The 26014-nt window shown below is 37.4% G+C and overlaps 6 protein-coding genes and 1 non-coding gene across 7 annotated transcripts; 3 read left to right on the top strand and 4 right to left on the bottom strand.

The window, feature by feature from the left end:
• LOC137721764 (calreticulin) lies at nucleotides 1–3543 on the top strand. Its single transcript, XM_068460784.2, has 13 exons — nucleotides 1–191; nucleotides 1064–1171; nucleotides 1314–1506; nucleotides 1609–1867; nucleotides 1960–2016; nucleotides 2106–2153; nucleotides 2236–2322; nucleotides 2403–2528; nucleotides 2616–2711; nucleotides 2788–2832; nucleotides 2945–2971; nucleotides 3058–3162; nucleotides 3280–3543. The coding sequence occupies exons 1-13, from the start codon at nucleotides 89–91 to the stop codon at nucleotides 3289–3291; spliced, it is 1266 nt and encodes a 421-aa protein (XP_068316885.1). The 5' UTR covers nucleotides 1–88; the 3' UTR covers nucleotides 3292–3543.
• Nucleotides 3544–4171: 628 nt separating this feature from the next.
• On the bottom strand, nucleotides 4172–8501 carry LOC137723802 (histidine kinase CKI1). The gene is made up of 7 exons (XM_068462994.2): nucleotides 8406–8501; nucleotides 8229–8323; nucleotides 7885–8106; nucleotides 6912–7613; nucleotides 5854–6792; nucleotides 4650–5780; nucleotides 4172–4564 (listed from the first exon to the last, which is right to left on the bottom strand). Exons 2-7 carry the CDS (start codon nucleotides 8295–8297, stop codon nucleotides 4364–4366), a joined length of 3264 nt encoding a protein of 1087 aa, XP_068319095.2. The 5' UTR covers nucleotides 8298–8323; nucleotides 8406–8501; the 3' UTR covers nucleotides 4172–4363.
• Nucleotides 8502–9650: 1149 nt separating this feature from the next.
• On the bottom strand, nucleotides 9651–16662 carry LOC137722149 (protein AGENET DOMAIN (AGD)-CONTAINING P1-like). The gene is made up of 3 exons (XM_088691966.1): nucleotides 15092–16662; nucleotides 11779–14997; nucleotides 9651–10244 (listed from the first exon to the last, which is right to left on the bottom strand). Exons 2-3 carry the CDS (start codon nucleotides 12370–12372, stop codon nucleotides 9651–9653), a joined length of 1188 nt encoding a protein of 395 aa, XP_088548092.1. The 5' UTR covers nucleotides 12373–14997; nucleotides 15092–16662.
• A 137-nt stretch (nucleotides 16663–16799) lies between these two features.
• On the bottom strand, nucleotides 16800–18706 carry LOC137723726 (universal stress protein A-like protein). The gene is made up of 4 exons (XM_068462919.2): nucleotides 18434–18706; nucleotides 18220–18329; nucleotides 18013–18131; nucleotides 16800–17069 (listed from the first exon to the last, which is right to left on the bottom strand). The coding sequence occupies exons 1-4, from the start codon at nucleotides 18609–18611 to the stop codon at nucleotides 16973–16975; spliced, it is 504 nt and encodes a 167-aa protein (XP_068319020.1). The 5' UTR covers nucleotides 18612–18706; the 3' UTR covers nucleotides 16800–16972.
• A 2630-nt stretch (nucleotides 18707–21336) lies between these two features.
• Nucleotides 21337–22010, bottom strand: LOC137722150 (protein AGENET DOMAIN (AGD)-CONTAINING P1-like). Its single transcript, XM_068461124.2, has one exon. It carries the CDS (start codon nucleotides 22001–22003, stop codon nucleotides 21371–21373), a length of 633 nt encoding a protein of 210 aa, XP_068317225.2. The 5' UTR covers nucleotides 22004–22010; the 3' UTR covers nucleotides 21337–21370.
• Nucleotides 22011–23296: 1286 nt separating this feature from the next.
• Nucleotides 23297–25740, top strand: LOC137722735 (small COPII coat GTPase SAR1A). The gene is made up of 3 exons (XM_068461811.2): nucleotides 23297–23491; nucleotides 24021–24152; nucleotides 25213–25740. Exons 1-3 carry the CDS (start codon nucleotides 23363–23365, stop codon nucleotides 25531–25533), a joined length of 582 nt encoding a protein of 193 aa, XP_068317912.1. The 5' UTR covers nucleotides 23297–23362; the 3' UTR covers nucleotides 25534–25740.
• On the top strand, nucleotides 24448–24567 carry LOC137724030 (small nucleolar RNA snoR83). Its single transcript, XR_011067152.1, has one exon. It is a non-coding gene; the product is annotated as a small nucleolar RNA snoR83 (small nucleolar RNA).
• Nucleotides 25741–26014: the final 274 nt, after the last annotated feature.

Here is a 26014-nt window from a genome sequence, read left to right on the forward strand (position 1 = left end):
AGTCAAAAACCAATTTATATAAGAGCACGCCGGGATCGAGCTCTCCCATCAGTGTCCGTAGCTGCAGACTTTCTCAGTGGCGAAAACGATGGCGTTTAGGGTTCGAAACAACTCGAGCTTGCTGTCCCTGGTCCTTCTCTCTCTCCTCGCCATCGCCTCCGCCAAGGTTTTCTTCGAAGAACGCTTCGAAGGTTATACACATCTCTCTCTGTTTCTCCCTTGTGTATCTGTAGGTGTATGGATTATTTGATATCGTCGGTGTTTGGTTGCATTTTCAATTGATTAGGGTTTTAGAGGTTTTGTGTGCGGTAATTGAATTGAATCCGATGTCATTTCTGGAGGATCGGTGTTGGTTATGAGTCTGCGACTCGATCTGATTGTTTTTTTGTTTAATTTTTATCTGAAGACCATTAGTGTGAGATGAATTTACTGTTCTCAATTGGATCTATTAGAAATCTGATTGAATTTTGAGTTTTCAGCTTGATTTATGGTTTTGGTTATGTTTTCGAATCGAAATGTTTGGTTGTGGGTGTGGGTGGTAAATGTGATAAGTGAAGTGTTTGTAAATAACAAAGTAGGGTTTAGGGTTTTGTTAGAATCAATTAAAATGGGGATTGGATGGAGAAAATCAATAAATCGAAGGTTTCTAGTCTCACAAGGTGGTTAAGCTACCCTATATGAATTGGGTGCGGATTTAATATAAATCCTATACGTTCCGTTAAAATTGAAATTCTAGTGTTGCTCTAGCCCTCAATGGCCTCGAGGGGGCGCTTCTTTCAGCTGTTGAACTTGTCAATCACCTAGTAATGTTGCATTCTTGCCAGGGTGTGATTAGTAGGACCTCGAAAAGGCATAGATTTTTGCCTGATACTGTACTGTGATATTTGTCACAGTTTCCAGTGATGTTTTCTTATTCAACAAGTATTGAAAAGGGTCTTTAACCCGTCTTCTTATTTGTTTCCTTACTTTTCACTGTTTCCAGTGATATGCTAATTCTTTTTCTTATTCTGTTATGCTAATTCTTTTTCTCTTGTTTCTTTTATTATTTGGCAAATACTAAAAGACGGATGGGACAAACGTTGGGTGAAATCTGACTGGAAGAGAGATGAGGGCCTTGCCGGAGAATGGAACTTCACCTCTGGAAAATGGAATGGAGATGCTAATGACAAGGGTATCTCTTCATAACCAATTCTGTCTCTATGTTTTTATGTTATCTGCAGATTTTTCACTGTGTTCCTTGCTTGATTTTTAATACTTTGAAGATCGTCCTGATGACTTTTTTTTTTTTTTATGATTCTGACATTTTGGTACAGGTATCCAAACAAGTGAGGACCACAGGTTTTATGCCATTTCAGCTGAGTTCCCTGAATTCAGCAACAAGGACAAGACACTAGTATTCCAATTTTCCGTGAAACATGAGCAGAAGCTTGACTGTGGTGGTGGCTATATCAAGTTACTCAGTGGTGACGTTGATCAGAAGAAATTCGGTGGTGATACCCCATACAGGCAAGTGATATCCCCTTTTGGTCTGACTATTTTGTTTTCATTGCATCAATCTCTTTACCTCAATAGTTTCTGACTTGGTATTTAAACTTTTATGGTTTGCAGTATCATGTTTGGGCCAGATATCTGTGGATACAGCACCAAGAAAGTTCACGCAATCCTTAACTACAATGACACAAATAAATTGATCAAGAAGGACGTCCCCTGTGAGACTGACCAACTCACTCATGTTTATACTTTTATCCTCCGCCCAGATGCTACCTACAGCATCCTTATCGACAATGTAGAGAAACAAACTGGTAGCCTATACAGTGATTGGGATCTTCTGCCACCAAAGAAAATCAAGGATCCTGAGGCCAAGAAAGTATGTATCTATAATTGAATTCTTGAGATTTCAACAAACTAATCATAAGTTCATAACTGATGTGTTGACTAATAACTATCTGATATCGGCAGCCTGAAGATTGGGAAGACAAAGAATACATTCCTGACCCTGAAGATACTAAGCCAGAGGTAGTCGCCTTTTATATTCTAATCATTTGTGCTTATTCTTTTTATGTGCTGAATGTACAAGCATACTGACTCTCATTGTTTGTTTGTAGGGTTATGATGATATTCCCAAGGAGATAACTGATCCCGATGCCAAGAAGGTAATGATTGAACTTGGGTTTCCAAAATATTACACATGCTTGCAAGAGTTTTGTTGATCACTAAAGTGACTTGGTGTTTCAGCCGGAAGATTGGGATGATGAGGAAGATGGTGAATGGACTGCCCCAACCATTCCCAACCCTGAATACAAGGGTGAATGGAAGCCAAAGGTTTGTGGAATTCTGGTTTGAATAATAGCTTGAGTTACAACTTTTAAACGCTCTCTCACTTTTTCTCTGCAACTGTGCAGAAAATCAAGAACCCCAACTTCAAGGGAAAGTGGAAGGCACCACTGATTGACAACCCAGAGTTCAAGGATGACCCTGAGCTGTATGTTTACCCCAACTTGAAGTATGTTGGAATTGAATTGTGGCAGGTAAAATTGTCTGTTACCATCCCCCGGTTTGCTATTTTTATTCCCTCAGTTCTCACAGTCTGATAAGCAAGATGCTCAATGTCCCAGGTGAAATCTGGAACCCTGTTTGACAATATCTTGATCACTGATGAGCCGGAGTATGCAAAGCAACTGGCGGAGGAAACATGGGGCAAACAAAAAGATGTATGTGATATGTGATATAATATACCTTTTACCATAGCTCTTTTAACATGTCTGATTGATTTACGTTTAATTTCAGGCCGAGAAGGCAGCATTTGAAGAGGCAGAGAAAAAGCAGGAGGAGGTACTACTCTTTTTCCTCTAATGTTTATTTGAGTAGTCCAAAATTATTTTCACTGTCAGTAATCGTGTTTTTATTCATGCTTATTAACTTGTTACCTTAATCCTTTTACCAGGAAGCGAAAGATCCAGTTGACTCTGATGTAAGCATACGAAACTGACACCTGAGAATTTATCAGCTGTGTCATCTTTTTCTGCGGTCCCTAACAGCTTTGCCGTGTTTTTTCAGGCTGAGGAAGAGGATGATGCCGACATAGATGATGCTGAAGATGACTCTGATGCGGAATCTAAAGCGGACTCAATTGAAGAGAGTGCCGAGGAGTCTGAGAAACATGTAGGCTTCTTTCCTTTTGCGGTTACTCAACTAATACTAGTAATCTATTCACTGATCTTTGCAACTTGTCTAGTAATCTATTCACTGATCTTTGCGACTTGTGCTTTGTATTTTCAGGATGAACTGTAGGAAGTGAAGCATCGAGAGAAGCTTCGGCGAGTGCGCCATTTTTTTCTCCTTATTTTTTAGCTATAGAAGTAGATACTTCTAAGTGTTGAATGTTGCTGATGTCTTAATCTCTCATGGGAACAAAAACGATGACATTGTGTTTTTCATAATCACATGAGAATAGTTTAAACAAGTCGTCGTTGAATTTCTTCTTTTGGATCAGTATTTCGCATTATATTTTCGCTTCAATGCTAAAATGGTTCTTGTGTTTTACTCGTTCGATCAAATAGTTAAATTTACGTGTTTCTTTATTACTATGCCGAGAAACATGTCACTTTTCCAAAATGATTTGAAAGAACCGAGAAAATGCGTATCGGATTTTCCAAATTAGATTTGCCGGCCAAATTTTAGTTCTGTTACACAATCATTTTGTTGAGGAGCGAGGCTTGTCGCAGCAAAATGCTAGCCAAAATGAACACTGAAATAGACATAACTCTTCATTTTGATCTCTACAATAAAAATCGATAGAAGTGATCCTTGAATTAGTCCATTGTAAATCATTTTGGTTATTTTGTGAAAAATCTATTAATATCTCTATTAAATTGTCATGCGAATGACTACGTGATCATCTTTTTAAGGGTATTTTTGTCAAACCAACCCTTCTACTTAACAAGAATATTGACAGATTTTTACGAAATTATCAAAATAGTTTACGGTGGACAAATTCAGGACCACTTCGGTTTTTATTGTCAAGAACTAAAATAGGGAGTTACGCAAATCTCGGGATCATTTTGGCAGAAAAAATCCATTTTCTTTTGTGATGGAATTAGCTGCACATGGTGATTGCCAATACTCAAAAGACATTGGCTGTAGTCATTGCTCAAAACCACCAATATCAAAGTTGTAACTCACCCAATATATATACCTTCATCGTCTCAAAATTAGATCGATAATTATATACAGATGGATTTCGACCGGAGGAAACCAACAATATCAACTTATTTGCCGGAGAAACACAAAATTATTCACAGCAAAAAACTAAAACCCAACACCCTACGAAAACAAGAAATGGAAAAACTAGTTTTAATTGTCCTCAAAGGATTTCGATGACCCGCATGAACTTGTCCATCTTGAATGGTTTAGTTAAATGGACATCCATCCCTGCTTCAAGAGTCTTGCTAACCTCCTCAGTTGTCGCATGACATGTTAACGCGATAATTCGAAGATGAATGCCGTATTGTTTTTCCTCCATCCGTATCAGTCTTGTTGCTTCGAATCCATCCATTATTGGCATCTGCAGAAACATAAAACATACGAGTTTATATCCCCTCGGCGAAGAATGATCCGAATTTGAATTGTGTGTGAATTTATTATGTTACCTGACAATCCATGAAAATGTAGTCGTAGAGGGTGGACTTCGTATGACCCTTCTTGCTATGATCGCTTAGAGATCTAAAAACTTGTTCAAAGGCCTCTTTCCCGTTCTCTAAAACTTCAACGACTGCTCCGAGTCTTTGAAGAGAATTAGCAATTACCTTTCTTGTTACTCGATCATCGTCAACAACCAGAACTTTCCTTCCGTGCAAGAGCTCCTGGTCACTTTTTTTCTCCACACATTTATGAATGATTACTTGTTGCAATGACGACGACCTTCCTGATTCATTTGTTGCGAGCTTGAGATCTATTTGTTGCGCTTCTTGATCTTGTTTTCTCATTTCTAGTTCTGGCAAGTTGCATCCCTTAAGTTCGGGTAATAGTCCCAATACTTTATACAAGCGTGATCCGTGAAATGGTTTGTATATGATGTAATCATTTGGAGAAGCTAGGCTGCATCCTTCCATTTGCAGCAGATGTGTGTTACGCGTGATTGAACTATTGAGCCAGACAACCTTGCATCTTGAGTTATGAATGTCTTTCCTGAAGCTAGCCATAGTTGTATACAGCTCAGAGAAAGCACCTCCGTTGGTGTCAATCACAACGAGTACAATGCTCGCAGGTGAATTTCTAGAGTTGATCTTCCTACAAGTATGTACATCTTCATCCTTGGTGCTTTGAGATCCATCACTTGCTCTTGAATCCGAGTTTTTGAATGCAGATGTGCTTAATTGGTCATGAAAACCTTGTTGGGATTTTTCTGAATAATTAAAGTAGGAAATATCCAACTTACGCTTTATCTTCTCAAGTTGTGGAAGAAGATTTTTCGCATACTTTACATATGATACTTTTATGTTCAACCTGCTGATGTACTTCACCAAAATCTTTCTTCGTTCATCGCCTTCTATGAAGAGTACGACATGAGACCCCTCTTGTTTTGGTGAAGGCACCAAAAGTTGTATACCAAAAGGTTGAAATGCATTCGCAGAGCGATCACTATGCATTATACGGGATTCCTCTTCGATGTCACCAGACTTGGGTTTACATGTTAGAAGAGAAACATCAAAGCTGAAACAAGTGCCTCTCTCACCATTCTCTTTATCAAGAATTCTTATTTCTCCGCCCATTAGACGCACCTAAATCAGAAAAATGTAATGCATTAGCATATGAAAATGTAGTAGTATGCTAACTTAGTTCTAAATTACTTACCAAAGATTCAACAATACCAAGTCCCAAACCAGATCCTTCTTTTCCAGTAGCCCGGTCTGTAACTTGCACAAAGTTTTCGAAAACAAATTCTCGCTTATCTCTAGGAATTCCCTCACCTGTATCATCGACCTCAATGACAAACTTCGTGTTGTTTGGATCTTTCTGAGATGTATGAAGAGCATCCAAATCATTGAAGTCTTCTGTACTCTTGTAAAAGAGCCATGACAAACAATTCAGCACGCGATTATGATTGGAAGCGATGATTTCATTTTCATAACTAGTTTTTGGAACCATGGCACGAACTGTGATATGACCTTCAGATGTAAACTTCACGGCATTGCTGAGTAAGTTGCACATTATCTGTTTAAGCTTTCCTCTGTCGCCTCTCACATTACATGTTTTGACAATTGAATCATCACAAGGATCGAGCACGATGTCAACACCTTTCTTGATAGCAATAGGATAGAACATGTCAACTACATCCTCAAGAAGCTGAGCCAGATTGAATTCTTCAATTTCAAGTTGCACTTTTCCGGCTTCAATCTTGCTTATATCAAGAACGGAATTCAATATGCCTAGGAGGTCATTTGTACAAGTATCCATCTGGGCCAAGTTGGCTGCTAATTCGGAGTCAGGATTAGCATCTTGATGACACAACTCTATTAAACCAGTGATGGCTGCTAATGAAGCACGCACGTCATGGCTTGCTCTACTAAAGGCTTTAGTTTTGTTCATACTTTTGCGCTCTGCCTGACGTGTCACGCCTTCTTGTTTTATGATCCGCGCACATAAAATCATCTCTCTTCTTGCTGCTCTTATTATTAAGAATATGAATATGCAAACAGAAACAAGAATTATAAATAGCAGAATGCCAAGCAACACAACCGATTTGTGGTCAAGGTTTGCAAGTCCATTGGCAGGACAAGTCAATACATATACCTAAAAAAAACTGAAACTTGTAAGGAAGTTGGATCAAACTGAAACGGTGCATAAAATATGACTTCAGAATTTAAAATTCTGCATATTTTAAAAAGATCTTTTTGTGAGTGAAGGCATACCGATTGAACTCCAATGATCTCAAGGGTGGAGCAATACGCCCTATACTTGGTTCCCTTGAGTTTCCATGAGTAAGAAGATCCCAACTTGTCACCGTTGCCGCCATCATTGTCGTTGTCGTCATCGTCATCATCGGGAGTATTACATGGGAAGTGACCAAGATTACTTGTAATATTACCATTTGGCCTCATCGTTTGCACCGAAACCGTGTTGTTGCTTATCTGAAATTGGGTTTTCGGAAGTTTTGATTGTACAATTACATGCCCATCTGCAGTAGCCAAGTGAAAATAACCCCCATGGAAGTCTAAAGCCGCGAAATGATCAACTACAAATTTTGCTGGGATACCAAGGGAAATCACACCTTTGCCATCCATAACCACAGTACTCATGAATAAGCTACCTTGAGCTTTGTCCCATCCCCTTCCAAGCCAAGAATAACCGCTTGTGCTGTTTAAGGCGGCTTGGAACCAACTTGCATTTACTATCACCTTAGAATCTGAAGCAACTGCGGCGCCATATAATTTCCCCGTGTCTCTATTTATGGGTTGAGTGTACCAATTTGAAGAAAATGAAGCATTGGAGAAGACTGCATAAGTTTGATCCGCGTAGTTGTTAAGTGAGAATAAAAGGCCATCCAATCCGATGTAAGAGACCTGTGAGATATGTGGAATCGTCGAAAGAGCTAGAAACAACGTTGGCGCAACCTAGAGACAAAACATGAAATCATTCAGATATGTCAACATGGATTAAATGATGGGAACTTTAACGAAAAACTTCTGGTACTGTTCACTTTAACGAAAAACCACATTTTTACACTAAAAAATCAATCATGATACTATTCACTTTACCCTTTATTTTGTCCTTATGTTAAAACTCAAAATTTTCAGCCCATTTTCCTTAGTTTTCTTTTAAATGATTTACTGTTCTTATTTAAATTGAACATGGAAAATTATGAGAAATGCTTTGTATACTAACCGTTGTTTGGATGGTAGTGAAATTGAGCTCGGTTCCATTAAGTGACGAAGTTAGAGATCTTGCCAGGTTAACTGCTGATGGATTCAATGGAGTAAGCAACTTTGAGGTGGAGTCGATGCTCGAAAAGAATCTGTTGAGTGCTTCATGTGATTCGAACAGTATACGATGTTCGATTCTTTTCGTCATCTTAAACAACATTGAGATCATGTAGCACGAAAGGCCCTGCCACAAGAGTTTCGTCGTTGGTAAATACGGAGATCAAACTAGGGTAATTAAGAAATAAATTGCTGGATGGGGTGAAGTTTTATTTTTCCAGAGATAAAAATGTGTTGAACAATAAGTACCAGAACGATGAGAAAACAAATGGGCCGCCATAGAACACTTGAGCAAGACTTCATCAGGCGCGGTTTCATCGTGGCGGAAACCTTGGATTTGATATCTGCTTTTCCACGAGAATAAAGTTATGAAGAAAATACAGTAAGTAAAGGCTAAAGAGAGATGGAAAAAAATGGTGATCTTACTACTTGAAAGACTCGGCACTTGGCGATCGATCTCAGTAATCTCTACTGTCACTGAAACAATACTCACTTGTGGAAATGGCTGCAGACTGCAGTGCTTTTGACTTTTGAGATATGATTAGTTGAAAGATATGAGAAAATGTAGGAGCCTAACGTGGAAAAAGTATAGTTCTATTTATCTTCTAATTTTTATTTTTAATTTACGTTTTTTTTTTTTCAAAACAGAAACAATCCGGATATATATTTGGAAGAAAATAAAAATAAAGAAGAAGATGTTCATTCTTCAACAAAAATTTTAGTAACTAGTTTAGCCAAGTAAAATGCAAGGGTTTAGCTAAGCATAGTCATTCACTTGATATCAAATCTAAGAGCGAGTGATCATAAATATTTAGTCACTAGGTGACTAAGAGAGCGAGAATCTGAAGTTGATGTTTAAGATATATTCCATAGGGTTTTGTAGATTACCCATGTCATAGAATGCAATTTTTGCAAATTGATTTAGAATTGACAATGCTGCTACATTGTTTGCAAATTGAGCAAAGGCGCGATTTTGCAGATGAGCTTTTTCATTTATAACTAATGATTATCGCATGGATTGCAATTAGCATGTCACATTTGAGCCTCCTCTATGGGGAGCTGACAGATGAAGAGAATGCAGCTAACATGCCACATTTGAATTCCATATGGATTATATAATCAATTGCTCAGAATCGTTAATTTTGAAGATTAACAAAACTCTGTAATTTTATAGCTATGTTTATAAAACTCTGTAATTTCCTTTTAATACAAGCAATATGGTCAATTTATATAATTTATAAAATTCCAATTATCAATATCAGCAGAATGATCATGTATGTGTTAGGTAAATTACTACATAACAGCGCAAGAATCTAGGAGGTTGATGAGACTTGTATAAATGATGCTCTGTCGGAATTCCTCATAACAACACGTGATGTTACCGTCACGCATAATAATTTTCTGTCAACTTTTGCTTGAATAAACTCATACAAAAGTTCCTAACACACGGTGTTACCATCACCTACAATAATAATAATAATAATAAATCAAAATGAAAGGAAATTACTGAAAACCCTCATAAATTGCACTTAAATAGCAATATTCCCAAATTGTTTCCACCATACACCAAGAAATTAATCAGAGTGGAAAACTGGAACAAAAACATACTTTCTAATTAAAAATCAAGAAACAGAAACTAAAACTCAACAAACAACTAGCACCACTCAAGGTTTATACGGGTACAATGCTGACTCTTAACTTGTCCTTGCAATCCACCAAGTTTCCATCGATGCGCATTCTCTTGTAGCAGTCAACATCTCTTTCATCAACCTGCGCGCGGACTCTCTTCTTGCAATCCACCAACTTTCCGTCTACGCAAACAACTCTCTTCTTCTTGTTGTAGACCAGCCACTGTCCATCGATCCAGTCCCTATGAAACCTCAGTTTCCTCTTAGGGTAAGCAATATGATCCGCAGTCGTTTCAAAGTAGACGAAGTATTCGTCCTCCCCTCTCTTCTCAGTAATGGTGCCTACCCACCAACCCTTGTTGTCAAATACATCAACTCTATCAAGGACATCAAACTCTAAATCCACTATTTCTTGGGGAGGTAGAGAAGGGCGAGGACGGACCTCATCCGCCGTGACAATCTCTACTAGAGGTTTGGACTCGTCCTCCTCCACCAGGTTCTTGTACACCACCTTGTACTTGTCCCCCAACTTTTCAAGTACGATTGCTGCATAATAAGAGCCGATAAATCCATATTCTTTGCTGCACACTTCCACCTTGTCACCTTTTTGAAAAACTTTTTTTGTAGGAAAACTAGCCTTTTTCACCATGCTAGAACCTTCTTGAAAACCGATTAGAGAGAGAGAGAGAGAGAGAGAGAGAGAGAAAGAGAGATTATATATCAATAACGCAACTAGTGAGGCAATTAAGTAGAATGATCAATGAGTGAGAAATTGTTTCAGAAATCGTAGGGATGTGGAGTGTAGGACTGTTTATGAGAGCATATGTAAGGCTATATATATAGGAGGTTGGGTTAGGTTTTCATCTTGTGTTTAGAATTGGAGAGATTTTCGTACTCTGTTTGGGATTTGGAGAGCTTTCCTATTTCTTTTAGAAAATTCGGTTTTTTAGTAACTCAATTTAATTTGGCCCAATACATTTGCTAAATTTCCTGTTGTGTTTGGGATTAGATTTGACCTTTTTTTTTTTTTTTTTTTATAAAATATTATTCTAAATTACTCTAATTTACGGAAACATAACTTGAGCTTAGATGCAAAAATGCAGCTGAAAAAGAATCTTAAAAAGGTAGTCCAATGCGCTCAGTTAATTTAGCCCCCCAGTGCATTAGTCTGGCGCCACAATTCGGCTCAATTTTAGTACTTACATAATTTAGCTTAATATTGTAGGTTTCACTTTGGTGCGACGTAGCATAAATGCTATGAGCATTGGATGACTTAGATTCACGGGATCACAATAAAAGCAAAAATCAAAACCAATCCAAGTCATCCAATGTTCGTAGCCGTTAATGCTACGTAGCATGAAATAATTTCTCTCGGTTGGAATGTTTTATTCACCAGAAAATAAGATTCCGAGAGGTAAAATGCTAATTATTTAGCTAAATGATTATCAGGTAACGATTGAATTCCCTGGTATAAACAATGTTAGTTTCATTCATACATTCATTAGGTAAATTCCGAAATGGCTCTGTTGATTCCCTAATCTTTGATTCATATGCTCTAAATCAAATTTTCAGAATCTTCGAATTTGAAGCTTAACAAAACCCTATCAATTACCAATGGAATAATACTGGACATAAGCTATATTCTTACTTTAAATAATTGATTTAGATGTGAGAATGAAGATTCAAAGTTTCAAACTGATGTGCATAAAAGGAGGATATTAGTTCTAGCCAATATGGCTACGGCTATGGCCTATTTCAATATTTTGTGTTAGCTCAAGTGATGTGCATGTGGAGCACAGAAGCCAAAATTAGGCTAGGTTAAGTAAGCCCTTCCACAGTAGAAATGTTCTTACTGACTAACAAGGACACTAGATCTTTAATCAGGATTCTTTTGATTAGGGATACTCTTTCAAACCGAAGAATAAAAAAAAATTAAACTGAAAAATAAATAAACATGAATTTAAAAATACTGAAAACAATCATAATTCATAAATGCACTTAAGTAACAACCAGTCACAGGACTCACACAGCACAAATTGTCCCAATCAAACACCAGGAGATAAATAAGAAAGAAGATCCTAACAAACAACACATTTTCTAATTAAAACCCTAGAACACAATTATCTCAAACAAAAAACATAGAAAATTAGTAAATTAACAACTGGTACTCAAGGCTTTCCCGTTGGAATCACAGGGCTCACTCTTAACTTATCCTTGCAATCCACCAACTTTCCATCGATGCGCACTTTCTTGTACCTGTCTTCAACATTGTCATCAATCCACACTCTCTTCTTGCAACCCACCTGCTTTTGTTTCTTGTCGTTGCAATCAACCCACGCTCCGTCGATCCAGTCCTTATGAAACCTCAATTGTTCCTTAGAGTAATCACAGAGGTCCGCCAAAGTTTCAAAGTAAACGGAGTAAATCTCCTTCTCTCCCTCCGTTTTAACCTCAGTTATGGTGCCTACCCACCAAGCGTCCTGGTCATGCACATCAACCCTATCAAGGACATCAAACTTTTCATTTTTCTCTTGCTCTGAAGGTGGAGGTGGCAGAGGGCGGAGCTCATCCGCGTCAACATCCCCTTGGAGTTGTCGGGACTCGTCCTTCTCATCCACCAAACTCAAGTACTCCACCTTATACTTGCCCCCCAAGTCTTCAACTACAGTTGCTTCGTAATACGCGCCAATAAACCCATAATCTCTGCTGCTCACTTCCACTCGATCACCTTTTCGGAAACCCTCTTGTGTTGGGGTAAAATCCATTGGAAAGGTTAGTAATGGAAGTGAAGCAAGTAGAAATGGATGAGAATTTTGTTTCACAAATTGTGCATTTATATATAATTCGAGTCATGAGTGGAAGAATTTATGTGAGAGTGTAACAAAAAATATATATGGTAGGAGTTAGAGTGGCTTTCTTCTTATGTTAAAATTTCCTATTAAGTTAGTTTTGGAGAGTTTTCCTTTTATAAAATGTGGTTTTTAGTAACTCAATTAAATTTAGCATATTGTGTTAAGCTTGAGTAGTAATTTACAGTATAGGTCAGGGTTGGTTTCCAGTTGTGCTCAGGTTTGGATTTTGATTTTTCCTATTTTGCTCATGAACGGATTCTAGCTCTTTCCTATTCTGGTTTTCTGGTAACTATACGATGTTCCAAATTACTGTAATTTACGAGAAGAAACATCAAACTTCGGTGAAAAGGTGGTGCGCATAATTAATATTCTAAAAACTTATATAATAGGTGCAAAAACATCGAACTTGGAGGAAAAAGACGGCGCACACAATTAATATTCAAAAAACTGATATAGCTCATGTGCGCAAAAAAGCGGCTGGCATAATATTTTGGAAAACTAGTTTTTGATCATGTGTACAAAAAGGCGACAGGCGCTATTCTGCTGCCTTATCTTAAAAAACTAATCTTATATCACGTGTATAAAAAGGTTGCAGGTGCATTATCTTAAAAACTGATCTAACTCACAAGTGTGGAAAGACGACGAACACAAAATATCCTGAACAGCTTGTTTAACTCACCTATGCAAAAAGTGACACACCCCGACCGAGATCGGAGCGTGCTGGCCGTCACACGAAGGTGACGTAGCCATGTGCACGTGCGGAAGCTAATAAAGTAGTAATATAAAAGTACGAATAATTCAAAACTAGCATACAAGGTGCTAATATAAGTGCTAGTAAGTGCGATACAAATTCAGAGCAGGTCTATAGCAGTCCAAATAAAACGACAACAGTAGTACGCCCGAAGGCGACCCTACAATATGGAGTGTCTGTCAGAACGCCGGAGAGCCCTCAAAGGAAACCACCGCAACGGCTAAGCAACTAGAACCTGGAGGGGCGCAAAACAAAAGCGTGAGTGGGCAAAAACAAAGCTCTTTGAAAACCATTTAGCAAAATACAATCTAACCCCTCGCCGTAAAACCTGTATACTTCCCAGAAAATAAACATATGTACGTATGTATAAACATGCACAACATGCTCAAGGGTATGCCAATCATGCTCAAGATATGCCATGCCAAAGCCTCAATATGAATGTAAGTGCCCAGGTATAAATCATATCAACATCATAACATCTGGCAGCCGGAGTCACCTAACGTGACCTGTACGGCTGCATCTAGAGCTCAAATCTCAATCTTAATATCTAAACCTGCCCACGAGTCGGAACCACCCTAAGTGGTCTGTACGACAGGCCTGGGTGTAACATATCCATACGCTCTAGTGCTACGATCACGTGAAGGCTGTGCGAATAATCGCGGGTCACCTACGAGTCGGAACCACCTAATGTGGTCTGTACGACAGGCCTATGCACCTAACTTGGATCCAAGCTGAGCGTGTGGTGCGGGAGGTGAACATCACGTGAAGGACTGTGCCCTACTCTGGGCGGGAGCACTAACACCGGGGGTGCAGGTTATGAGCTCTCTAAGCATCTCTAACCACTATTTAATGCAATCGTTAAATAACGCTTACCTGGCACTTACCTATGCCTCCACAGCACCAACATATAAATATATATGACATATGCAATATTTGAATATGTAATTAAACGTATATGCCACTACTCATGCATAACCACCAATTATATAAAAGAAATGGTATATAACGAAGCATTTATACTAATTTCTGGGAATTAATATGTATATAGGTATATACGGAAAACAAAAGCCCACTCACTGGTATGTAGAAGGGTCGTAGCCCCCCTGTCTCGCGTGTGCACGCTCGTCCTCTGGGTACGTGTCACCTAAATGCGAAACAACTATAAAAACGTTAACTTTAAAGCACATAACCCGTTTCTCGTAATAACTTCTCATACATTGCTCAAAATGGACAAATGAATATACCCACGTGCTCTACACAACCTCAGGATCACAACCATATTTTTAGAAAAAATTTTGGACCCCACACGCGCCCCCACGCGCCAGCACAGGCACAGACCTACGCGCCCCCCCACGCGCGGCCACGTGCCAGGCACACTGACGGTGTCAACAGACGCCGTCAGGAATATTCCGTCAAATTGACGGAATATTCCGTTAAATCTAACCGGATGCCGTCACTGCCGTTAGGAATATTCCGTTAAACCTAACGGAATATTCCTCTTTCTTCTCCGATCGACTCTCGCCGGACTCCGGTCGCCGGAAAACTGGGAAAAGTTTAAACTCACTAATCTCCCTCGTTTCTCAACCAATTCCTATGATTCTTGGACCAAAAGAAAGCCCTAAACTAGTAGAATCACGTTGGACCACTTTTAAAGGCTAAAAGTTACGCGATCATACCTGTCTCAAAACTCAAAAACCGGCCAACTTCGAACCAGGCCTTCCCGACGTCCAAATTCGTCCAACGAGCTACTCCGACGCTCCTGGGAACCTCACCAACACATCTACAAGCTTCAAAAGTCCAAAAACTCAAAGTATAAATTTTGCATGAACAGTACTCAATTCGGCCATTGTTGAAACGACGTGAAAACGAAGTATTCCTCACCTGAAAATGGTATGGTTGTGCTCGCCTCGACCTCACGAGTTGAATGGTGTCTTTGGTTTCCACGATCTACTAAGATTTGGGTGCTTTTGTGTGTTGTCCGTACGTTACAGAGAGAAGAGGAAGGAATGGAGCTCGGGGAACCCACAGAGAGAGAGAGAGAGAGAGAGACAGTGTGTGTGTGTGGCTCTCAGCTTGCCAACACCACACAAAGTAACCAAAAACAATAATACGAAAACCAACTAGGGGTAAAAGGGTCATTTCCTAAGCACGTTTCCGATATTTTCGGGACGGGATGTCACAAAAAGCGGTGTACATAATAACCTAAAAATTGGTCTAAGCCACGGGTACACCCAATTAAATTTAGGGCAAAAAAAAAAGGAGTAGAAAGTTTCACATCATTTATAATGTTCCGGCAACAATGTTCTTAAACTTTACCCTTAGTTTAATTTTACTTGTTGAACTCTCATATTAGTTTCTTTAGTCATCCAACTTAACAATGTGTTGTACCATTGGTCATTTTTACTAATGTCGCCTATTTTGCTGTTAAATTTTAGGATATATTAGCAACTTCATCCCATATTACTAAGGATGAATTTTAAAATGAGAAATGAGAAAGAAAAAAAAAACTAAAAAAATCAGATTTATTTCGTGTAAGAAAATTGAATACATAAGAAAAAAAATTTCATCGTTCAATATGCTATTTGTTAGTTGTTCAACTCCAGCCACAGTTCAATCTCCTATCAACTTTGAAATCGCATTGCCAAATATTTACAAGTTGCTAAGGTCCAACCTTCATTTTGTTTTAAGTTTTAGATATTAATTTATATATTTCCATTTGCATTTGTTAGTTTCTTTTAGCTCATTCTATTGTTTTTTTTTTTTAAGGTTTAAATTGAAGTTCGTAATTTACCCTCTAATTTAACGGAAAAAAGGGTATTAATAAAAAGGACCAATTGTGCAACACATTGTTAAATTAGTCCGACTAAATAAATTAATATGAGAGTTGAGCAACTAAAATTAAATTAGAGTAAAATTCAAGAACTATTGCTACAATTTAGCCCAAAGCTGCTTTAGTAACTTTTAATTTTCCTCCGTTCATAAGATAGAGCAATATTTAAGTCAATTTATTTATGTATTCTATTTTTTTTAGCTAATACATAAACTTTTATTCAAAGAGAAGCCTCAACGCAACAAAGGCTTATACAGTTAAATACAAAAGCTTGTTTTCCTCTAGTAGAAAGCACATTATCCGAAATACAAGTATTGCCAACAGTATGGCCAATCAAAGAAATAGCACCATCCTTAAAATATGACCTCTCTACAGAGTTGGTGCCAACTAACAAAACCATATGACAAAGCCAGCCACGTAATGTCTCTGTTTGGTTAATCTTGGTGTCATGGAAGTTAGTGAAAACAATTCCTTCAGAAATTCAATTTGGAACCTGTTAATTGTGTTAAAAGCTTTAAGTGCAATTGTTTTGGATTATCTAAATATTCAACAAAAAATTCAATAATGGTTGACGACGAATTCTATGCCTCTATTTCATATGGTATGTTCTGGATTCGATTTCTGAAGCTAGTAAATCGTACTATGGTAACTAGATAAAGACTGAAATGCCTTTGTAAGTTTCTCAGACCTCGAAAAGATAAATCGTTATGACGAAGCCACCAACTAGTTTTTTTTTTTTTAATTAATAATAAAAAAAAATTTAACAGAAAGTTCACTGCTTAGCTCAGTTAATAAATAAATACTAACAGCATGACATTATTTACATACCAAAAATTCCAAAGTAAAAATACAAGACATTTTTGAAGTAGAAAGGGTAAAAGGAAGAACATAAAGTGGTAAAAAGTAATAAAAAAGAGGTTTAATTAACAAAGTCATTTGCTCCCAGCATTTGTTTTTGGCTTCTTCACGATCAAGACAGGACACTTGACATTCTGTGCACAGTGATTGCTCACACTCCCAAGAAAAGCCCTGCAAAAACCCGACATTTTTATTTATTAAATAAATTCCATAATATCTGTTTCTATAATATAGACAAATGATTTTCTTATAATTTAAATTGTTACTAACCTCTCACCACACGCATAGGCGTGGCAATTTACCTTTTTGTATATTTTTTTATTTAAATACTTAATTTACATAATTTTTTAAAAATTATTTAAAAAAAATTGAATTAAAGACGTGAAACCTCCCACGTTGGTGGAAGGTTTTGCTTTTGTTTTTTCTATAATTTTAAATATTAAATTCATTCAAAATAAAAATATGATTAAATACTTTAGTTTCTTTTGGTTCAATTGTAATTTATGAAATTCTTAAAAGGTAATTTATGATATTTTGAATATTTTACCATTTTAGGATGCTCACTTTATATATATATATAGATAATAATATAGGTTGAATTAATTTTTTCTTTGAATTTAATTTTTTTTATTTACAAATAGCCTTAACAAACAGGTTGTGTCGTATTTTTTTTATGCCCTACTTGTTATCTTAAAGAGTAAAATCGTGTAGACTCATATCTTAATAAGTTCTTAATAAGACAGAATAATGATTTAATTCGTTAATAGGTAATTTCTATTGTGTCGGAATAATGGGCTATGTAAATAATTACTGACTATATTTTATCGAGTTCTTAAGAGATACCGTTAATTACGCAACGCGTTAACGCGTTTTTTAACAGATGATTCAATCACGATCCGAATCATCAAGGATCAACCGAAAGCTTGTTATTTTTGTGTTGAGTTAACCGGTTCTGTAAAAAATTGCTAGGCCCATTTACTGGCAAAGAAGAAAATCAAAATACTACGAAATAGTTCGATCAGTTTACTGAAAACTATCGCTATATGGCACGAAAAAAGGTAAAATTTTTAAGATTATTAAAAAACCAAACTATATCATGGATGTTGGGACCCACCTCTTGATGACGCCATAGCCATGGCTTCCCATAACCAACACGTCAGCACGAAGCCGCTCCACCATCTGGCAAATGACATCCCTCGGATCTCCGCTCTCTACTTTCGTCTCCACCTTAAGCTGAAAAGGGCAACAATCGACCGTCTGATCAAAACCTAAAAGCAAAATGACAACTTTACCCTCACAATATCAAAATTCTGACGCTTACATCCGGCTGGAGGTCCTTGCACATCTTCTTGCCCTTGTCCATAACGCAGTCCGCCACATCAGCGCCGTACTTCTCCATTGCCGCCAAAATATCAGACGAAAACAAATACCCTGAATTCCAAACAAAATTACACAAAAAAGCCACTGAATCATATCCTATTCCCAAAATAACCTCAATAATCACAACAAAATACCTGAAGGGGCCTCTCTCCTACCTGTGCCGTCTAGAGCCGTAAACACAGCTCGCGGGGGCTTCGCGTAGAGAAGAACAAGGGTATCTTTGGAATTTTGCCCTGCAACGTTCTTCAGGCACCACGACAGCGCATGCATGCTCTCCTCGCCTTCGTCGACGGCCACGAGGATCCTCCGCTCGCTTTCTGCCACGTCAGTCATCTTTAACGATCGGACGGTCGAAATTCGAAAACAGTTTGAGATTTTTTCAAGTGGTTTCTGGAGATAGAGGCAGAGCTCCGTTGATGGAACAAGCAAAGGTGGTGGAGTGGGTATATATAGTAAAAAGATGGGTGGGATAATTTCTGTTGGCGGGTTGTGGGTTTGGGCTTTTGTGGAAGAGTGGTTTTCTATGACGGTGGGCCTGATATTTTTGTCTTGGTTTGAAAATTATCTGGATTCTGGAGTTTGGATAAGATTTCAGCTGTTTATATATTTTCCATAAAATATAATATCTCGTTTAACCGGACATAAAGGATATATTTTGGTCCACATTTTTATATAAAAACAAAAGAAAGGGCAAACATGATGAAAGATTCTGAGCTTGATTGGAAAATTTGTTTTTTTTATTTATGAAAAGAGTTACCAACATCATAGAATAATAAAGCTTAAGATGAGGTGCAAGTACTTATGTCCTAATTAATTTTAATAAATTCTTGGGTGCGACAGCTGTATGCATCAGGTTCTCGTAATGTGGATATTTTACATAAGTTGGATACTTATTGGGAGAAGTTGTCGATAATTTGTACTAAAAAATTTCTCTTCAACTTATACTAAATTTGTTACAGATGCATTATAAAAAAATGATTAGACACGATAATATTGGAAATAACTTTCAAATGATTGTTTGAATGGTGTTATTTTAGAAGTTTTTTGTATAGTGTCTTTATAGTACATTTCTTGTGTTTTAGGCTTTTAACGGTAGCGGTGTAGTGTTTTGAGTAGCTTATTGATTTTATCATAGATATATATTTTTAACCACTAAGTTTAACGTTGTTTGAAACATAAAGTGTAACTAGGTTTTTGAAATTAATAAGATATTTTGCTCATGATTGAATTACTACATGATAGAAGCCTAAATCTAAAATCTTTGTCGTGAATAACATGAACGATTAAATATTGGAATTGTAGACAAACACCAAATTAATGGTGAAGAACATTCCATGTCTACAACAAGAAAGGAATTTTAATTAAAATTATGACAAAAATATTTTATTTTATTGAACAAGCATAATTTGCAGTGCAAGGTGCCTCCCTAAAGATGGATGATATGGAATCAAGGAACCTCTCAACACATCAATATTCCTGAGCTATCAATTAAATTAATTATGTCTATTCACAAAACAACAAAATTAATGCCATCTTACTTTAATATACTTTCTTAAATAAAATAAAATTAATTAAAGAAACACTCGAGAAAATTAAAAATATGGTCGATGATTTTCAAGCACAAACAACTTTTGACTGCGTGATATTTTCTTCCAATCTGCCACGTTGCTTCGGACTATTTTGTTTACCTTGTTGTGCTTTTGACTGAACAATCTTTTCATCCAAGATAACTTGCGTCAATTCATGTGAAAAATACGGATTTTGTTTCATCAAGCGAGCGACTGGATAAGCAACATGTGATCCCAAGTGCTCTCGGAAAAGAAGGTGCAGTAACACCCTCTCTTCCTGGTGACGATTCCCACCCACCAGCCGTCGTTGTCATACGCGTCGACAACTTCGCCGAAGGTGAACTTCTGCTTCGCCACCGTTTGAGGAGTGGAAGGGGGTCGAGGTCGGACTTCGCTGACCATAACGGTTTCGTTGAGAGGTGTGAACTCATCGTCTTCTAAGAGTTCCTTGTATTCGACCACGTAGTTGTCCCCCATGTTTGACACCACGGTTGCTTCGTGGTAGGATGCGAGAAAGCCCTGCTCCTTGCTGCGCACTTCATTTCGTCGTCTCTTTTGAAAACCCTAGTTGTACGGTGTGGCAAATGAGGTGATTGCGAGTGAAAAACGGGAGTAGAACGAGAGTTCGACCCCGTTGGAGATGGTTGCGAGTGGAAAGAGGAAGTGGAGTGAGAGTTCTTTTTCTTATGAAGTATATTCCGAAACACCGGTGAATTCCAAGACTTTAGAACATTAGATAGTTCGCCCGAGTCTTTTCCCAACTCCTTTGTATCTTAATGTTTCTATATCTATGATCAACCTCATAATTCAGTGGAAGAATAATGGATGTTTCTATATTTTACTAAGTTACTAGCTACATATATACAAATTCAACCCTGCAATATATTTAACAAAAAAATAACATACTAATAAAAAATTTATTACATTGGTGAGGGAATCGAACTCTGACATATCTTGAAACATAACTCATAGAATCAAACCTTCCTAATCACTTGAGCTAACATCGAAGGCTTTTACCATTTCAAACATTTTAATTAATAAGAAAAAGAAAATTACAATTGCTAAATTGAAAAGTACTTACTGGTTTACAGGGGCGTTTTCTTGTTTCTTTGAGGTTTAAGTACCTAGATTCTTGAGTTTGGATGAGTTTTCTGAGCCCTTACTTACCACTAATTAAAGGTTAAACTTCGATGCAAAACCATCCTGCAGCTTTCTTAGTTAAGTATTACGCAATCGTGAATTAATCTTAGAAGCCTAATCTGTGTCTTCAATAATATGAGATGATTAATTTGCAGAATATTGCACACAAGGAAATTAAAGGTCAAGAACTTTCCAAGTCCATAGCAAAATAAATATGTTGAAATAGTTTCCTCTTGATCAAAACAACAGAACTAATGGAATTTAAAACGTGGCATATATACATTCAAGAAATTAAGATAAAGGTATTAAACTTGAAATTAATCGATGATTTTCATTGTCTTATTCCACTTTTGATTACTTCAAATCGTCGATGACGATGCGAATTCAAGCCCAAACAGTTCTTGACTGCACGATCTTTAGTTCCCAGCCGGACTGCATGCGATGATGCTCATGATCTCGTTGAACTTCCGATTTCTTCACCTTTTCCTGCTCAATCTTTTCGTCCAAGATACACTCCACCAATTCATGTGAAAAATACGAGTTCTCCGCCACGAATCGACCTCGGTTTTTTCCAGGAAACCACCTTCCGTTCCTCCACTCCAGATGAGGCCTCAAGTGAGTAACCGGATACGCAATGTGATCCCATGTTGTTTCGAAAAACACGGTGCAGAAACCGCCTTTCTTCCCGGTGACGATCCCCACCCACCAGCCGTCGTTGTCGTACGCATCCACTTGTTCGCCGAAACCAAACTTTTTCTTTGCAGACGAGTAGTCCCTTGGGCCTGAAGGTAGGGTTTGGTTCGGGTGCGGAGGGCGGACGTCATGAGCCATCACGGTTTCTTTACAGTGCGTGCGCTCGTCGTCCTCCAGCAGCTCCTTGTACTCCACCACGTAATTGTCTCCCATGTTGGCGATGACCCTGGCTGCGTAGTAAGATCCGAGAAACCCCTTTTCCTTGCCGGTCACTTCGATCTCGTTGTCTCTTTCGAAAAACCTTTCCATACGGAATGCCTCCATTGGAGAAGAATGAAGCAGAAGAATGAGAGTTGGTGATTGTGAGCGAGATAAGGCAAGTAGAAGAATGAGAGAGCTATTGGTGTCCAAATGGCAATATATAGTCTGGAATATTTGGGCTTTCCTGTTCCTATTCGGTTTAGGATTTTGGCTTTCTTATTCAGATCAGGATTTGGAAGATTTTTTATATCTCACTGTTTCTATATTAATTTGACGCTTTGATAGCTATACATGTTTCTATATTATATAGGGAAGTGTTATTAGCACTCTAAAATTTTCATTCTGCACTTTTCATAAGTGTATTTTTTTTTCTTAATATAGAAAATTTGAAGTGTAGAATAAGATTTTTAAAATGCTAATAACAATTCCTATTATATATTACGTTTTCATAAAAAGAAAATTGTTTCTATATTTTACGTATTTCTACCCCACCTACCAATGAAACCTTAGTACCAAAAGCAAGACAAATTTCAGAATGACTGCTTATTCAGGTATCTTTGAAATGAATTGGACGCCTGTATCACCTTGTAGTTCAACCAATCTCTTCGGTGTGAGCAGGAGGGGTGGACGCGCGAGCCGGGAGGATCCTCGTCGGATCTTTTTGAGGATTCTCGTCGGATACTTTTATAAGGATCTTCTAATCATATCTGTTTATCATATATCGTGTGATCAAAAATCATTATAATTTTTTATTTAAAAATTGAATATAAAGAATATCTGACAAAAACTGGTTGTATGATGTACGATGAACTGATGTCATTTTTGTCAACTCCCATTAGAATTCTGTCAAAATAAGTTATATTAGAATGTCCATTGCTACAATTATGTTAAAGTTAAGACTATTGCTCCAATTGGATTAAAGTAAAAGGATCATTAATACAATTTTTCTTATTTGATTTTTCATATTTGCCTCTTGATTCAACCTCACATGCATGCTCATTTTGATGGAAGTTCTAATGAAATTGACAAAAATGATCATAGTTGCACATTTTGGTAAGTTGAAAGACCAATGGTAATGGATTTTTAATTAAGGGATCATTGCTCTAATTAAGTTAAAATTGAGGAACCATTATTACAATTTACTCTATTCCAAAATGTATTAAACAAAGACAAATAAATATAAAAAGGAAAAATAAATCCCCACCGACCAACTTCGTCAAAAATGAAAATAAAACAAAAATCATATCCCAGCAGTTGGAAATTTAGAATCTAACGGCCCACAATTTCCAATTGCGTCCGAGACACATCACAGCCGTCCATGGACCTAACCCAGTAACAGTTCCACATAACTCTTTTCTACTTCTCAATCTCTCTGATATTGGGTGCAGGCTTTCGATCTGACGATTTCTGGGTGGAAACACCATGTTCTTGTTGGATTGGTTCTATGGGGTTCTTGCATCGCTCGGACTGTGGCAGAAGGAGGCCAAGATCTTGTTTTTGGGTCTCGACAATGCCGGCAAAACAACGTTGCTTCATATGCTCAAAGATGAGGTTTTTCTTTCAATCTCATCGTTTTAATCGGACTTTCTTCTAAATTTTGTTGGTGGGTTTTGGGTGCTTTCGAACTCGGTGAAGTTTGTGATTTTCAATGCTTCAATGGTGTTTTGGAATGATTGGTATTTTTTTTATGTTGAAATTTTCGTTTTTGTTTGGTGTTTAATCAATCCGGGGTCTGTTTGGTTGATGGGAAAGTGAAGATAAAGAAAATATGGACTGAAGGAATAGTTTGAGAGTGTAGTTGTTAATTATGCAATTGAAAATCTTTTTTCTTTTCTTTTGTGTAATTCGTATGGGTTTTTTTTAATTAGATTTTCTGCTCCCAATCCAATATTGAAGTATTGAGTTTAAGATGCTATTGAATCACTCAAATTTTAATATCTGGAAGAAGAAGAAGAAAGGAATAAAGCAATTTGCTCTTGTAATTGTTTTGATTTTAATTTTGATTTGGTTTGATAATTACTTAATTAGCGTAGAATTTAGTTTTCTGATTCTGGGTTTTGTTGTTGATGCATTGTTACAGAGGTTAGTTCAACACCAACCGACACAGTATCCGACATCCGAGGAGTTGAGCATTGGTAAAATCAAGTTCAAGGCTTTTGATTTGGGTGGACATCAGATTGCTCGCCGAGTTTGGAAAGATTACTATGCCAAGGTATCATTGATGATTTAATTCAAGAGGATGTATTGATATGTGATATGGCAACTGGTTTTCTGCATATATGAACTGTTTTAGCTTTTGTTACAATGGAAGTTATCTAGTTTGTGTTTGGACGACGTGAATCGTTGTTCTTGTATTTCACAAGTACCTTGCTGAATTAAACATTTCACTGCCCCCTAGTCGAATTGTCAAATTGGAAGCAAAGTTGATCTTAACCTACCCAAATAGTTGTTGTATGATCTTCTCTTACCACGTGCACGTAGTTGTCTTGGATGTTTGTGCCTCCATAATCCCAGATAAAAGTTTCTGTTTTTATCTGATTCATGGGAGGCAGATATAAATAATGGTAGTTCGCTGATAGCACCTTTTCTCTGTAAAAGGTATGCTAATGGTACCTCACTGCACATCCATCTTTTGCTTTGCAATTTCTTTATCTAGATCAATAGTGGGTTGATTACTTGCAGATCCCTTATTAGAAGTGCGAATGAACATTTCTTGTCAATTGCTATGTTTTGAAATTATCGTGTTTTTTAACTCCTATGAAACACTCATATTCGGGAGGAAAAAGTGCACAGTAGGACCTGCATAATGTAGTTAGATATGTTACAAGACGAGTTATTCTCTAAGAAGGTCATTAATTAAAAGAAGTTTATGCACCCCCTTAGATTGTAGTATATTTATTTGGAAACCATATACATATTGCTGGGGTTTATCATGGTGAAATGTAACAGCTGTGAAATAGGTTTGATAGAATATCTGGAATCGTTCACTAGAACGATCTTTGGGGTCTAGTTGATTGTCTAAGAAAGAATGGTTGTGTTGTTCATTAGTCTACGAGGGTAATTTCAAGTTATACTGGTTTTGTCTTGCTGCATATTATGTTATCTCTATGTTTCCTTGACGGGAAAAAGAAATGTAATCACTATGTTTCATCCTTGGTTATGCTGGTTTTGTCTTGCTTCATACTATGTTATCTCTATGTTTCCTTGACCGAAAAAGAAATGTTATCTCTATGTTTTGTCCTTGGTAATGCATTTCGTCTTTGTTGTGAAAGGTGGATGCCGTGGTTTACCTGGTGGATGCTTACGACAAGGAAAGGTTTGCAGAATCAAAAAAAGAGCTGGATGCTCTTCTCTCCGATGAATCACTGGCCACTGTTCCATTCCTTATTCTCGGAAACAAGATCGACATACCATATGCTGCCTCAGAAGAAGAGTTGCGCTTCCACCTCGGTCTGAACAACTTCACCACAGGCAAGGGTAAAGTAAACTTGCAAGACTCAAATGTCCGTCCCCTCGAGGTTTTCATGTGCAGTATTGTTCGGAAAATGGGTTATGGCGATGGCTTCAAGTGGCTTTCTCAGTACATTAAGTAGAGGGCGCTACACAGTAAAGACTAGGCTTCTCACTCGTCTTGTTTCCGATGAATTAGAGTTTTTTTTATATTGCTGGTGATATTTTTGCCTTTTTGTTTTCTTGCTTCTTGAAATGAAAGAACAACTTCACATTCTTTAGAGACATTATAGCAATTGTAAATAAATGCGGTCCGACATCCTAGTCGATAGGGTGTTGGTTTCTACTCATGCGTCTTGGATTTGAAACTCTCCCTTCCTCTTAATTATTGTAATAGTTTCGAACCCATTTAAACATAAATAAAAATAAATAAAAATAAAAAACCTAATACTTTGTCTGCCGTACTTCACCTGAAAGACAAGTGAATTTTGAAAGCTATAGATGGTTGTAAGCTGTAATTGGTTAAGAACATTTACTTCTGCTTTTAAACTTGTGTGTTTGACCCTATTTCACTTGTATGGATAAAAATTATAAGCGGTTAAAAGTACTTACTTCTGCACTTAA

This window comes from Pyrus communis, chromosome 4 (genome assembly GCF_041283825.1).
Source record: "Pyrus communis isolate YQ-2024b chromosome 4, ASM4128382v1, whole genome shotgun sequence".
Classification (NCBI taxonomy): Eukaryota; Viridiplantae; Streptophyta; class Magnoliopsida; order Rosales; family Rosaceae; genus Pyrus; species Pyrus communis.